The following is a 16,470-nucleotide window of genomic DNA, read 5'->3' on the forward strand; positions in this document are numbered from 1 at the left end:
TAAGAAAAGTCTTATATAGGGACAAGAGGCTTTTAGCTGCGTTACCCCTTTATTCAGTAATTATTCTTTCGGCAGAAAGAGGGGGGTTTATGGCAGTTTTAGAGCGAAAGAATGTCTTAACCCCTGTGTAAAGCTGCAGAAGTCATAAAACCAGACAAATGACAGATTCTAGTCTATACTCTTCTCCTGCATGCACTGTGTGTATCCGCGTGTGGGAAATCCTCGCCCATACAAATAAATTAAATGCACTAGTGAATGGAAGGCTTTAGCGTTAGAGCATGGAAAGAAAATACACTTTAATTAAAGACATTTAGTGGTGCCTTTACAAAACGTGTATTACTACAAAGAAGGCGACAGGCCTAAACTACAGCATAAAATGCAACAGCAAGAGAGCAACATTTATTGATAGGCTAAATTACAGTATTGCAGTGCAACATTAGAGGGTTGTAACTGTAATATGTTGATAATTTCTTGATGAAATAGCTAAGCCAGTGTGGAGATGGAAAATATGAATCATTGTCGGAATAGGTCTATTGTAGGACAATGCAATACAAAATAAAGAATGAAAAACGAATATAGCTAACATCTTGATTTTCAAATATCCACTAAACATATTTAATATGTGTTTCAAATGTGTCTGTTGCGGTTTTGTCTTGGCCTCGGTATCAAAATCAAAATATTAGACTTCCACACAAACAACGTAGGTCTATCTAACGTTATTTGTAAGACAAGACAGTGGTAGACTATTCTTCTTGGAGTAACATGGGAAAGATAAACCCGACTTTTATGACAAGTTTGATGATTTCGATTGATATTCACATAGCCTAATCAATCCTACTCTGCCTTCCAAATAAAAGTTCAGCACTCAGTTTAATCGAACTAATGAGCTCGCGGGTCTGGCAGAAGTTGTCGGATACAAACGTGGTGTTACCCAAACAGCCTTTGATCTCTAAATCCGAACGCCTTTAAAGGGCTATTGCTTTAATGCGGGCCATATGACAAACGCAGCAGTTGGAATGCAGTGGGATGTTATCGGTGAGCCTTTCTGTAAATTGAATAGAGAACTTACATGGAACCTTGTATCTCTGTAGGGCTAGTTTGTCATGCAACTTTAGATAATTAATACATGTGTTAATTGAGCCCCCCTCCTCATACACACAATATTAGATTATACACGTTGAGTAACCTATATCTATCTCTTTAATAGTGCTTCTCTCTTCCTCGCGTAAAACATATGTTGTTGCAAGGCTGATGCGCTATCTGTGAAGGAAACGTGAATTGGGTTGGGGGAGAGGTAGTGGTTTTTATTGTACTATGGAAGTGGAAGTGTATGGGGAAGTGTTTTATTGCACCCTTTGTGGAAGACAGTCTGGCATTTGCACCCAAAAACAACTTTGGAGGTCTTGAGGTCTGCAACTAAAACGGACTAAAACCATTAGAAGCATACAAGAGTAGCACAATTATGCATTCTAAAACAAACTATTGCAACTCTAACTCTGTCTTATGCGCCAGTAGCACGAAGATAATAGGTTAGTAAATAACTATACTTATAGTTATATTCAATATTACTGGTTTAAGATGAGATATTATATAAAACCATCATTAAATTACAATATTATCTTATATGGGCAAAACAACCCTAAACGTAGGCTATTTAAAAGAAATTAAGAAAAGCAGCTGTCCAAAATGATCACATAACTTGGCTACAATAGTCTCTCTCACATTATCACGATAAGGCTTTTGTTTCAATGCACTTTCATATTATTATTATAGAATATAATTATTCAGAATATTTCTAACATTTGAATAAAGCACAATAGCAGAATGTGCAACAATCTCTAAATAATTTGAACGAAGGCCTACCCCTGTAAGTATAAAGCTTTTAAAAGTGACTTTACCCTATGCCATTCTCTAAAACCCTCATCAGTTTTTTAGAAATGTCCTGAAATGTCCTGCAACCCCCCACCTGCTTTTACAGCAAAATAAATTAACATTAAACTGATGTGAAAACAACCACAGTATAGACAGAGTGCGTCTAGAGAAAATCAATGGCTTTTCTAGTAGGCCCGTGCATTTTAGGTGCAGCGTTTTGGGTTCAACCAAATATTACGCACAGGTTCTGTCTAGACACCCACAATGTTATCGTGGCATGAATTCGTGGCATGAATTTGTGGCATGAATTTGATGACTCGAATAAATATATACTCTTGTTGTACTTGATTTTCATTTTTCATATTGAGCTTGAGTAGCGAGAATGTTTATGTTTATGAAATGTTGTAGTCTAGTAGGCTACTCACACGTAGGCTATAGGCCTACACATCTGTTGTCTATGATTCAATTCTCTATAGGCCAGGCATGCATGCCAACCTTTGGTGATGATAGATGTTCACTTATAGGCCTACAAAGAGTTTCCTCACTTGTTGACTATGCATCCATAAAATGTAAATCCCAAACAAAGCCAAGCGACACCTGGCTCTCAACCGTAGAGAACTGGGAAAGCAGCAACAACAGAAGCTATAATAATAATAATAATAATAATAATAATAATAATAATAATAATAATAATAATAATAATAATAATAATAATAATAATAATACATCTTCAATAGAAAGAAGTCTACAACCCTCAATGTTGGCGAGGAATGGCACTTTAGTACGGTAAAGCCAGTGGGTTGTTGGTTGCTGCAGTGTAGTCACACGGTTTTTGCCACGTGTCATATAGGTTCCTAACAGTGCATCTTTACAATAGACCATACTATGACACAAAATATATATGGAGCATTACGAACAAAACCGCGTGCAGCTTACTGTGGGCTACCCAAACAACATAATGTTGTTATTTTGTCCCATATTGTGTCAAAGCTAACATCTAATTAGATAAAACCAAGGTGACTGAACACACCCTACTGACATAGACCTACTGTGTGTATGTATGTTCTCGCATTATCGATCACACAGTAGTATTGGCAGTGACAGGATTTTGAGGTGCTGCGATCTAACACTAGATGGCAGTGTTGACTGTAATATATATTAGGTGTGGGGAAAAGAGGTAATCAAAGTTTGAGCCTGAATTTGTAGGCTATTGCCAAATGCTGTGCATGACAATCACACGTTTGATTGTATATTGCTGTGATGCGTTATTGACTTACGCGTCGAACATACCGACAGTGATATTGCATTTTGTTACACCAGAATTACATTAATTTCCAATGAAACGCTGCGTTTGCCTTGCATCATTGCGTTGCAGAGGAAGTTGCAGTGCGTTCGGTGTGGTGCATACATTGGATTTATCGAACGATGTGTCAAAATTGACAGAAATGGTAGCAGAGAGTGCATTTTTAAAACTTTTGTGGCATACATATCCAGACGATGCTGCATACTATTTTGCACACTACGCTGTCGGTGTGTTCGAATCGTGAGGCTATCCATTGTGTAACTAAATAAAGTGTTTTGCGTTGGTGATTCATGATTATGAAGTGTGTATTTATATATATGTATGTTATCGAAGGCCTACCCCTGTACATTATACACAATACACATTAGTGTACCGGCTGCTATGTAGATTATACACATTATACATTAGTGTACCAGTTCAATAAAGAAAACGAATACTTACTTGCACAATGTTATGATGATGACACCACCACAACCGTCAGCACAACCAACCATCAATAGTAACTTTATTTTGCCTGCTCATGTTGCAATATGGTTCAGATAAGTAACTAACTGAACAATGGGTCTTTGATTTACGCATGTGGAGCAGCTTACCTACCTATATAATATCATTGTAAGCTTTATAAGAAAGGCTACAGCTTGTCCCATCGCAATACATTGTCACACAGAGACATCGGTCCTAAACATTAAAGCAAAAATAATAACCTAGGCCTGGTAGTAAGTAGTAATGAAATAGATGTTCCTTTTTTTAACATCGAATGCTTGACTGCAGACTAACTGAGAAAACCAAATTCCTGAATCAGACCAGGGTATCATAATTTATCACACTGGATATTTAATGTACATACAATTCAAGAGTTAAATAAATGAAATAGCTCAAATTTTGTCGGAACCATGACAGTAAATCATGCCAGGCATCAATGCACCAACCAGCAAGCTCTATACCCCACAGGTAACAGTTACTTTTTATGGTCTGGTACAAGAAGCGTTGCCACAAGCTAGTCCTAGTGATGCACACAGGCCCTCTTGCCTATTTCTGTCAGAATCAAAATGATTGCTCACGTGAGTTACAGCGAGCTACTACTAATATCATGAATAGTTCCCCAGTCCCACTTGTAGATTAATTGCAGAATATATAGCTTGGTGTGTAGCTTATTACTAAACAATAATACATACACTATACCTTTATTTTGTGCATTTGATGTTTACACAAACATATCTAATGACGTTACAATAGTTATACCTATATCAGGGGAAAACAATATGTCCATATACCATAGACCTACAGTGTCAATACAAGTATACATTAGATGCATTTTCCCCCCATTAAGCAAAAATATATGTAACAAATGTAAATACATCCGAAGGCCACAGACCATTCGATTCATTTTAAACCAATAAGGAACGCAGAAACCCAAACTTACCTACGTTCTCCTTGCTGCTACAATGACGTACATCCACTGGTCCAGCAGCTACAAGCGCTGGAGGGAAACCAAGCAGACCGAGGAACCCAACTTGTTAATATCCAATATGTCGCTTGTATTCTGTTCAACGCTGTAAAACGAAATTAAAGGTATTCAGGTTCTGAAGTATAACAATCCACAACCTGGATCCGAGTAATCTACTCAGGTTCCACTTCTGACTTAACAGCGATGATCGCGCAAAGGGAATAGAGAGAGAGAGAGAGAGAGAGAGAGAGAGCGAGAGAGAGAGAGAGAGAGAGAGAGAGAGAGAGAGAGAGAGAGAGAGAGAGAGAGAGAGAGAGAGAGAGAGAGAGAGAGAGCGAGCGAGCGAGAGAGAGAGAGAGAGAGAGAGAGAGAGAGAGAGAGAGAGAGAGAGAGAGAGAGAGAGAGAGAGAGAGAGAGAGAGAGTGGAGCACTGGATAGGGACGGAGAGACACAAAGCGAGAGAGGGAGGGGAGAAGGAGTAGCAGTCAAATGGAATGGCAAACATGTAGGTGTGCTGCAAAAGAAAACACATTTCTGTATAGAACGCGAAAAATACTGTCGCTTAAACGTCCAGGTCGTGTACCGATTGAGAAAGATAGTAATCAGGGGAAGACAACAGTATAAAGTTCATGTTCATGGAGAGAGAGTCACATGTCAAGTTACAGACAATCCAATTTCCGATTCAGTCGTAAAGTTTTATAACTCAGTTATAACTTTCCCACTAAACAATCAGGAATGCGCTGCGCCTCCTTCCTGCCTGGCCGACCCATTCTCTATATCTTTCATTTAGCATAAGGACACTTCACTATCTATGGAATAAGCTCAACAACTCCAGAAACTCACATCTCATTCAGTATGTGTCGATGAAAGCTAGTCTAGTTAATTTTGTTATTTTTTTCCTATATGCCAACTTACATTTCCATCGATAAATATAGTTCTGCTTTTCTTTGCTTCTGCATCTGAAAACATCAGTCACATAGCCTACATTTTAGTCAGGGCGTAATACAGCAATTACACGGCGGATGTATCCAGCAGATGCACCAACCACTCCTCCACATGCGCAGTCATGCGGGTAAACATATCGTCACCAAACATGTGCACGCGCATACTGTACCTTCATCCCAGGTCAGCAGCAGCAGCTTATTCTGTACATGATGGAGATCAGCTATGAAATATATCTAAAAAACATGTTTTAGACCTTTGTTTACATGAAAACATATATTTCCAAGAAATTGATTAGATGACAGGATGAGATTGTCTAACTCTGCCAATAGAAATAGCCTAATTGATTTGATTCTAATCCTATTGAGTACATTGTCAGATGGTCTATATACCATTTTAAAATATTCTGATGACTGCATAGTTTGCTTATTAATGTGAGACTGCCCTGGTATTCATTCCTGCCTTCCTTCTCTACATGTTTGTTGGCTATGTGAGCACATTGTAATAGGCTATGATATGCTCATAATGGTCTAATGCAGCTGTTTAATACTTGCTGTTACTGGCAGAGAGGTTTGGAACTATCTTTATTATTGGTCTATTAACTCATTTACAGCATGGTGATGTCACCATGGAAGGCCAAAACTCCATCCCACCAAAACAGGCTGAAATTTCAGGCGGTCTTTTCAAACAGCTCTAAAACACGAAACACACTGAGAATCTCACTGTCGATAAACAGCCGATCGGTACTTATCACAGTGGGAGGCTGTTCCTTCTCTTGCTAGAACAACAGCAGTACTTGCTACTTGCAGACACGTTAGTGATGAACCAACACAATGCTTGTCAGTGGCCACCAGCCAATTGGAGAGCCCGAACCCCTACAAAAAAAGGATAAAAGAGGGCATTTTCTCCATACATCCATGGATGAGCCAGTCACACTTCATAAGCAATGTAGGCTATGGGATGGTAGCTAGCTAAGTGCACAGACACAATGTACACAACACTAAATACTTCCTACAAGCTAGTGATCCACTTTAGCTAGTATTGACATTATAATTAAATCACAATGGATTAGCTAGTTTCCAAGAAACAGCTGCCTGTGTTAGGTGCCAAGTTAGCGCAGTGTCCTTAGCTAGCTAGCTAGTTATGTTGTGCTAGTGAATATGCTAACGTATGCTAGCTAGCTAAACATTTGTCTATGGGCTGGCGCTGGCAGTATGGGATTATGGCAAGTGAATTACATTGTTTGTTTCTCTTCTTGCTAGGTAGTTAACTAGCTGTGGCCATCTGGCTAGTATCAACAAAGGCTTTAAAAAAATAGATACATTAAAGCAGATAGCTTGGAATCTAGACCATAAGCAATACGCATGGATATGCATTAACAAACAACGCTACTGCCTCCTTGTGGTTTGGACTATTTTAACAAATGGCTGATGACTTCCAAGATCTTTGCTGTGTGAACACAAAAGAGATTGACTGCTAACACTCTGTTCAGAGGTGCTAAGTACTGTTGGCAGGTAAATGTTTAACAATCCTATATTTAAAAAACAGGAAAATCATGTTTTTGACTGCACTGTGAGGGAGGATCATGTTGCACCATGGATTGAAAAATAAACTCATCCACTATAGAAATTAACAGTTTTATTCTGCATATTGTTAACATTTTACTGTGGTGTAGTCTTAAACAAATCAAATCAAATGTTATTTGTCACATGCGCTGAATACAACAGGTGTAGACCTTACAGTGAAATGCTTACTTACAAACCCTTAACCAACAATGTTTTAAGAAGTTTTAAGAAGAAAAAAGTAGAAAACAGAAAATAAAAGTAACAAATAATTAAACAGCAGCAGTAAAATAACAATAGCGAGGCAATATACAGGGGTACAGAGTCAATGTGCGGGGGGGGGGCACCAGTTAGTCGAGGTAATTGAGGTAATATGTACATGTAGGTAGTTAAAGTGACTATGCATAGATATTCAACAGAGAGTAGCAGCAGCGTAAAAGAGGGTTCTGGGCAACCCTTTGATTAGCTGTTCAGTAGTCTTATGGCTTGAGGGTAAAAGCTGTTAAGAAACCTTTTTTTCGGTACCGTTTTCCGTGCGCTAGCAGAGTGAAAAGTCTATGACTAGGGTGGCTGGAGTCTTGAACAAAAATCTAATTTGAAACAAAAGTATACACCTCACACACATAATTATGGGCTTAAAAAGAAGAAGACACCTGTACCATGTCACATATAGAGTTGAAATGTATATATTTTTTAGTACACATCACAGAAGACTGAAAAAAAAACTTTGACGTCGTCTGTTTAATTATTTTAGTTTTTATTAATTATTCAATTATGACAAATATTAATAACATTCCACAAATGAGGCCACAAGGTCATTTGACTGCAAGAAAGGGCTACCTGTTATTATTAAGCGATGTAATGAGGGCGATCACTTGACTACAACGGAATAAAGGTGCATGCCACCTTCACATGATGCATATTCCTCTTTCCACTAAAATATAATTGAGAATTGCATTTTAGTTTTTGGGAAAAAATGTCCGCCATAATGGAGATCATTCTCGGTGTGCACAATGAATTAGCAATTGGCAATCATTGTTTACACTTAACACAATACTTAACACAATAATGGATAGCCTATACCTAGAGAGTTGAGACTCGATTTATTTTTCAATTCTATGAATTATTTACATTGTAGCGTGTAAGCCTACTACATATCCTTTTAAGATTTCTAGCAATTGAATATGTAGCCTGTACACAGTACACTTTAAATTAGTCGGTAAAATACATTAAAGTTGGGCTATCAAATGAACCAAGTTTTTAAAGAACAAAAATGAGACTGAATTGTTGATATGGCTGTGTATTAGGTTTTCCTCTTTAAAAACAACTGGTCAAAGAAGAGAAAACCAGACACTCGTATTGTTTGTGGAGGCCTACACTGAAAGCACCAGTATACTAGTGCAGGGGTATTCAACTCTTACACTATGAGGTCCGGAGCCTGCTGGTTTTCTGTTCTACCTGATAATTAATTTCACCCACCTGGTGTCCCAGGTCTAAATCGTTCCGTGATTAGAGGGGAACAATGAAAAAATGCAGTGGAACTGGCTTCGAGGTCCAAAGTTGAGCTTCGGGGAACTAGTGTGTCAGAACACAGAGACACTGTCGAGTTTATTTGCCGTCCATAAAGTTAACAGGTGGTTACGACCTTATTACGGAAGTGGACGGGTAGACAATGCTCGAGTAGGCGGGTGGACAATGCTCGGGTAGACGGGTGGACAATGCTCACAGACAATTGTCACTCTACAGAAAACTTCCGGAATTTCGGCAGTAAATAGCATATAGAATAGGCTAAATCTAGCCGGAGACATTCAAGTCAAGTGAGTTTTACTAGGGTGCCCCAGTGTAGGTAAGAAGGCATCTGAATATCTGACTGTGGCGGCATTGATTGACAAGGTGAGTTTTATTCGGTAAATGTACATGTTAAGGATATTTTTTGGAATTTTAGTCAGTTAAGAATAAATTATTATTTACAATGAAGGCCTACGGCGGCCAAAACCTAACGGCAAGGGCCAATTGTGCGCTGCCCTATGGGACTCTCAATTACGGCCGGTTGTGATACAGCCTACAATCGAACCAGGGTCTGTAGTGACGCCTCTAGCGCTGATATGCAGTGGCTTACACCGCTGCGTCACTCGGGATATATTTAACGTAGATTTCTCATTGTACAAGCTGTTCTTGAGTTGTTTTTAGTCGTGTTACGTAGACCTAATGCAGGCTATATGTGGCATTTTTTTATTTTAATCCAAGAGATGGTTTAAAATAATATATTGAGTCTAGGCTAGGTGGTGTTAAATATGCATAGGATATGCACCATATTCCAATTGCCACACTGCGCTGGTTACAAATATATTTGGTCACCTTATTTTAATATAATAATAATAATAATAATATATGCCATTTAGCGGACGCTTTTATCCAAAGCGACTTACAGTCATGTGTGCATACATTCTACGTATGGGTGGTCCCGGGAATCGAACCCACTACCCTGGCGTTACAAGCGCCATGCTCTGAACAAGGCAGTTAACCCACTGTTCCTAAGCCGTCATTGAAAATATGAATTTGTTCTTAACTGACTTGCCTAGTTAAATAAAGGTAAAATAAATATTTAAAAAATTCCAGTAGAATTAAGTCAAAACTGTGATTCAAAAATATTTACAATCGTCTTGGTCAGCAACTCCAGTGTAGATGTGGCCTTGTGTTTTAGGTTATTTTCCTGTTGAAAGGTGAATTAATCTCCCAGTGTCTTGTGGAAAGCAGACTGAACCAGGTTTTTCTCTACAATTTTATTTGTGATTGCTCCATTCTGTTTTTTTAACCGGAAAAACTTCCCCGTCCTTAATAATTACATGCATACCCATAACATGATGCAGCCACCACTATTCTTGAAAATATGTAAAGTGATACTCAGTAATGTGTTGTATTGTATTTTCCCCAAACATAATGTTTTTTATTCAAGACAAAAAATGTATTACTTTACCATATTTTATGCAGTATTACTTTAGTGCCTTGCTGCAAATATGATGGATGTTTTGGAATATTTGTATTCTTCTTTTCACTCTGTCAGTTAGGTAAGTATTGTGGAGTAACTACAATGTTGTTGATCCATTCTCAGTTCTCTCCTGTCACAGCCCTTAAACTCTGTAACTTTTTTTAAAGTCACCATTGGCCTCCTGGTGAAATCCCTGAGCGGTTTCCTTCCCCTAGCAACTGAGTTCGGAAGAACGCCTGTATTAATAAACCAAGTGCAATAACTTCACCATGCTCAAAGGGATATTCAATGTCTGTATTTATTTTATTTATACACATTGACCACTAGATGCCCTTGTTTGCGAATCATTGGAAAGCCTCCCTGGTGTTTGTGGTTAAATCTGAGTTTGAAAATCACTGCTCAACTGAGGGACCTAACAGATAATTGTACGTGTTGGGTACTGAGATGAGGTAGTCATTAACAAATCATGTTAAACACTTGTATTGCACACCGAGTGAGTCCATGCAACTTATTATGTGACTTTTTAAGAAATGTTTTACTCCTGAACTCATTTAGGCTTAGTATGAGAACTTATTGACTCATGATATTTCAAATTTTATTTTTAATTCATTTGTAAAATTTTCGAAAACATAATTCCACTTTGACATGATGGGGTATTGTGTGTAGGCCAGTAAAACAATTATATTTAATCAATTTTAAATTCAGGCTGTGACATAACAAAATGTGGAAAAAGTCAAGGGTGTGAATACTGAAGGCACTGTAGCATACTCGTTGCATAATAACGTATTGACGACATGAGATTACAGATGCACATAGAAGCCTACACACCTGTTTCTCTTTCCATAAAAAAAATACATATTGGATTGCATTTTTGTTACTGGGCAAACAACAACTAGAAAAATAACGTCAAACAGTACTAATATAGTGTGTAACAACTGACTTGGCAACAATACAATTTATCTCGTCTTGTAGGCCAAATAGCATAATATACATAATATACTACTCGACTTAATTGAGATAATTGATCAAATATAACTAAGCTATTTAGTGATTTTATACCTCTATTCCGTATAGTGGTGCACATACACTATGTGTTGAAGAGGTAAGAGTATACATACTTTTGACGTCCATAATAGGCTATGTTGAAAATGTACCAACAAAACATAGCATGGCGTTTATCTTCCCATGTATCCAGACAGCTACCCAAGGGTAGAGGGTATTTGAAATGTCCTGTGAACATACAGTAAGGTCGCCAATGCGGTTGAATGTGGATGTCAGTAACTTCTGGTATAGGCGGGTCTCAAACAAGAATATAACTCCCTCCGGCACACGCACACACACACACACACACACACACACACACACACACACACACACACACACACACACACACACACACACACACACACACACACACACACACACACACACACACACACACACACACACACACACACACACACACACACACACACACACACACACACACACACACACACACACACAATCACTTATACTGTATTTTGGGCACCTATAAGGTAGCTTGGACGTATGAGTAGCGCAGCGGTCTAAGGCACTAGAGGCGTCACTACAGACCCTGGTTCACAACAGGCCATGATCGGGAGTCCCATAGGTTGGCGCACAATTGTTCCAGCGTCCTCCAGGTTAGGGGAAGGTTTGGCCGGGGTAGGCCGTCATAGTAAATAAGAATTTGCTCTTAACTGACTTGCCTAGTTAAATAAAGGTAAAATAAATATAATAAATGAAGTACTCAAATGGATATCGCATAATTACGTGCACTCGAAGTGTAGGCCTACGAAATCGTTTAGGTAAGGGGGATCTTCTACATCATAAAACCACTCTGCTTATTGGTAAAATAATTCCTTATATACATGATATTGGGCTGGGATATTCCCTTTATCAAATATAAACTACGTTGCAAGCGTTTGTGTCTATCAATACAGGCGCTATCAATACAGGCGTATCCATTCCCTCATCCATTGGTCTGACTGAAAACAAGTCATGATAAAAAATATTTTCTATAATGTCATTTTGTTTGGGTGTAAGATATTGTGATTAAATGTTCTTAGAATTCATTGATGTTATTAGGTAAACATAATACAATTACAAAACAGATATAATTAGATGTTTAGATTGTCTACCTAATTTGTGTGTGTGTGTGTGTGTGTGTGTGTATGTGTGTGTGTTGGTCTATTGCAGTTCAGAGAAATTGCGAAATTGTATCACGAATGAGGAAGGGAAATTCAGATTTTTTCCATTTATTTGAACATGTTCATGCCAATCAAGTGTGTGTGCACTCGCAACCAACATACCCTCCTTTAATTTTAAACATAAAAATCAAGCTGATTTATACAACAAGAAATACGAAGACATACAGAGGTCATATTCAGTGCAATAAAAAACGAGTCTATTGCATCAGCACAATATTGTAGGTTAATGATATTTAAACGCTGAAGTACAATTCTTTGTTCAATTATAACATATTGGTTAAATAAATGTGCACTACTTAAGGCAGTTTAAGTTGTTGGGATACCAATTGTTGTTACACCGTTCTTTAGCTGACTAGGTAGTATGGCGCAGAGACATTTGTTTGGAAGATCAATATAGGTCCTACTATACCGCCACAAGTAACACCATAAGTATCGTGCAATATAATGTGTTATAGGCCTATCATTGCACTGGCTTGTCCCTTCAGTAAGAATGTATAGATCAACATTGCTAATGACAAAACCGTTTTCTTGGTAGATTTTACCACCACCTCTAAGTGCATCTAGATCTACTAGGTAGTACAGAGTTCCCGGTCTATTTAAAACGAATATAGGCTAACAATCACATAAAAATAACTTATTGCTGCCTTCTAGAATCTTACATTTTCCAGAATTAGGTCAAGAATCAAGAAATATTCTACATATGTCGAATTTCCGATTTGTTTTGATATCGGATTGAATAGGCACGGGACCATTTGCGATCAAAAGAACAGACAGCGCTCACAATGTTTACAAAATATAGGCTACATTACAATACACAATAGTAGGCCTATATTTGTGAAAATAATAGGCGTATAGATTGAAATTTGAGACACAACAACATGAAATATCCCTTACTGGCCGAACGATCTTAACCACTGGGCCAACTGCCACCCTTTTTTCCCCACCTTTGGAACTGGCAGTTATGAATCAAATAAAACTCCGATCATCCCAATACACACACACAAACCCACATAAAGAAATACTCGAGGGAAAAAAAGTACAAAGAATTTGTATTAACAATGAACCCTTCTCCTCGAATGACAACATTGATGGAACATTTAAACATTTCCAGGCATCCTATCCTCTTGTGCATTCTGTGATATGGACATATGCGTAACAAAATTATTTGCAAGTGCTTCAGATCTTTATATTATGAGAACCTTTGCAGCGTTTGGAGACTGTATAAGTTAAACATTATTAGTAGTTATTATCCTCATAGAGAGAGCCATTTGCTGTAATCCAGAACAGTTATTTTTCTCTCATCTTGTTGACTCAGTAAAACGGTTGTGATAAAATGTGATCTCCTTCTCCAGGGACCATCTTTCAACTTTTAAGCCATATAACCATAAAAAGAAAGAGCAATAAAAATCACTCTTTTGCCTCCTCTTCCACTCCCGTTTCCTTTTTGTCTCCCTCTTCTCCTTCACCATCATCATTGCCTTCATCATCGCCCTCTCCCTCACCATCACCATTACCCTCGTTCTCTGTCTCTACTCTTTGACACGGAAATTGGTCCTTGATGTTCTCCTTTTTCCACTTCATCCGTCGGTTTTGGAACCAAATCTTCACCTGCCGCTCCGTCAGCCCTAAAGCGTGAGACACCTCGATCCGACGTTTACGGGTTAGGTAAGGGTTGAATAGAAATTCCTTCTCCAACTCCAGTGTTTGGTATCGACTGTAGGTCTGTCGGCCACTCCGTCTTCCGGGGGCTATAGAATGGAAATAGAACATACAATGAAGCAGGAATTGTTGCAAGACTGTGTCTGGTTCACTATTGTTTTTGAAATATAAGATAAATTGTGTGTGTGTGTGTGTGTGTGTGTGTGTGTGTGTGTGTGTGTGTGTGTGTGTGTGTGTGTGTGTGTGTGTGTGTGTGTGTGTGTGTGTGTGTGTGTGTGTGTGTGTGTGTGTGTGTGTGTGTGTGTGTGTGTGTGTGTGTGTGTGTGTGTGTGTGTGTTTGACTATACATACCCTCTACCCTTGGATAGCTGTCCGGATGTGTGTGAAGATAAACGCCATGCCAAGTGCTTCTGGTGAACTTTCACTGAATTCGTTTTTACCGTTGTTATTAATCTCTGCTTATTTTCTCATCTACTAGCGATCAACTGAGCCGCCATTAATGGCACAGCACTGATGCAGATCTACTGGTATTTATACGCCTGTAATCAAAGTAGCTAAGATCTGATGAGAGCGAATCATTGTGCCACGGTTAAGTGACGAAGTTCTACAGAGTGATAAGTGAAGCTCCGAAAACGTTATCATATGTTACCGGATGTAGGCTACATGCCATGAAACTACAACAAAATAACCACACAAGAAGCCTAATATATTGCACTAATTCACATGTAAACAAGTAGCCTACTAACCGTGCGGTCTCATCCATGGAAACATGAGACTAGGAGACTGGTTTTGATCTAGGTGGCCTTGTCCTTCTCCGAGGTTAGTGCCATTTGACGATTTACAGTATGGGTATAGCGCCACGCTTGCCTCTTGTTGGGTACCATAAAGCGTTTGTTTTGGAAGGGCTTCGTATCCATACAATGTAGTGCCATCTCCATGACAAGCCAAGGCGCATTGATTCTGCTGGTAGCCTGGTGTGGAGATCGCCGGCGTCCTATGGTGAAAGAAGGCTTGGACGTGATGGGGCGGGTGCTGAAATCCCGTCGCCGCCGCTCCCGCACCGTACACCAGCGTGTGTCTCCGGGTGACGCCTTGAGGGAAACTGCAGTCGTAGTAAGTTGGTTCCAACGTTTCACTGCCTTTGCACTTGGAAAAGAGAGGGTTCACGAAATAGGAGCTCATGTTACAGTTTACAATGTTACAGTGGAAGAACTTCGTTTACGACAATTCCAAGTATTGCCTTAGTTTTGTTCCAAACCCCACACATACAACGAACGAAACCACGAAATCATAGAGACAGGTTTAAGGAATAAGATAATAAAGCCTGTTTCCTTATCCACCTCTCCCTTGTTAAAACACTGCCCTGCTACCAAAGGAAGTCCTTTGGTTTTTATTGGCTTTTTCCTTTTGGTGCTTCAAATCAGCTTCTTATGTCGTGCATGGTTGATGCTAAAGCGGCTAGCCCCTCCGACACACAGTCACTAGCGTTTCGTTTTTACCCCCCCCCCTCCCCCTTCACGACATCGACCCCCCTCCTCTCTCACCACCAACCTTCAACCCCCTCCCATTCTCATTGAGAACTCGGACGTCTAAACCATGAAACAGGCAAGCGTGAAGGGACTGTGCATTTTGCTTTACAATACAATAACATTTTGAATATGTTATGTAGCTTAGGCTCTGTGTCAACTATCATTTTGTTTAGTCTTATACATATTGTCTATTTGAAAGAGTGTTAATGTTCTACACCTTCCTCCCTAGTTAATAGGCCTACCGTTTATTGCCCTTAAGAAAGTGACAAAAACCTCGACCCTTGACTCTGTGAAGGCAAGGTTTATGCATTACGTCAATGATTTCCATTCACGCACACATGTACGCGCACACCCAGTGGTTGTGAAATGTTTTGTAGCCTAGCCTATTTCAATTAAAATATTTTAGTCGAAAATGTTTACATGCAGCAAAATTGTATTTGCTAATAATACAGCCTAGATATTTGATTTGATATGTTTTTTTTATGTTACCAGAATTATTTTATAATACTTAATAGTCGTTGATGACATTGATTAATTATTGTTCATTATTTACATGATTATTCATGAAAATAAAAGTGAAATAAACGTGTTTGGTTGAATTTTTGGTCTTTACTTAAAAATTCATAAAAATATGAAAATATGTTTCACAATTACAGACTATACATTTTGACATTAAGTTAGGCCTACATGTTCTGATGTTCTTTTGAGCCCATAGTAAATGTAGCCTACCTTATGCTACTTAACACTAAACATAGGCTATCGATTAACACAACGGTAAAAGATCATTGATCAGTTATAACTAAAATAATTGTTCTTCATAACAACACCAAGACAGAGATAGAGACCCACCTACCTCTCATGCCTTTTGCACACATTGTATATAGACTGCCCATTTTTTTATACTGTGTTATTGACTTGTTAATTGTTTATTCCATG

At 38.7% G+C, this 16,470-nt stretch overlaps 1 protein-coding gene across 2 annotated transcripts; it reads right to left on the minus strand.

Annotated features, from left to right (window-relative positions):
- Positions 1-12,376: 12,376 nt before the first annotated feature.
- On the minus strand, positions 12,377-15,483 carry LOC124031219 (homeobox protein Hox-C8a-like). Of its 2 annotated transcripts, none has more exons than XM_046342241.1 (2): positions 14,752-15,483; positions 12,377-14,094 (listed from the first exon to the last, which is right to left on the minus strand). In XM_046342241.1, the coding sequence occupies exons 1-2, from the start codon at positions 15,185-15,187 to the stop codon at positions 13,754-13,756; spliced, it is 777 nt and encodes a 258-aa protein (XP_046198197.1). In that variant the 5' UTR covers positions 15,188-15,483; the 3' UTR covers positions 12,377-13,753. The 2 variants fall into 2 exon arrangements, 1 of the variants encoding a protein (XP_046198197.1); XR_006838093.1 differs by having other exon boundaries at positions 13,954-14,094; positions 14,357-14,895.
- Positions 15,484-16,470: the final 987 nt, after the last annotated feature.

This window comes from Oncorhynchus gorbuscha, linkage group LG03 (genome assembly GCF_021184085.1).
Source record: "Oncorhynchus gorbuscha isolate QuinsamMale2020 ecotype Even-year linkage group LG03, OgorEven_v1.0, whole genome shotgun sequence".
In the NCBI taxonomy this organism is placed as follows: domain Eukaryota; kingdom Metazoa; phylum Chordata; class Actinopteri; order Salmoniformes; family Salmonidae; genus Oncorhynchus; species Oncorhynchus gorbuscha.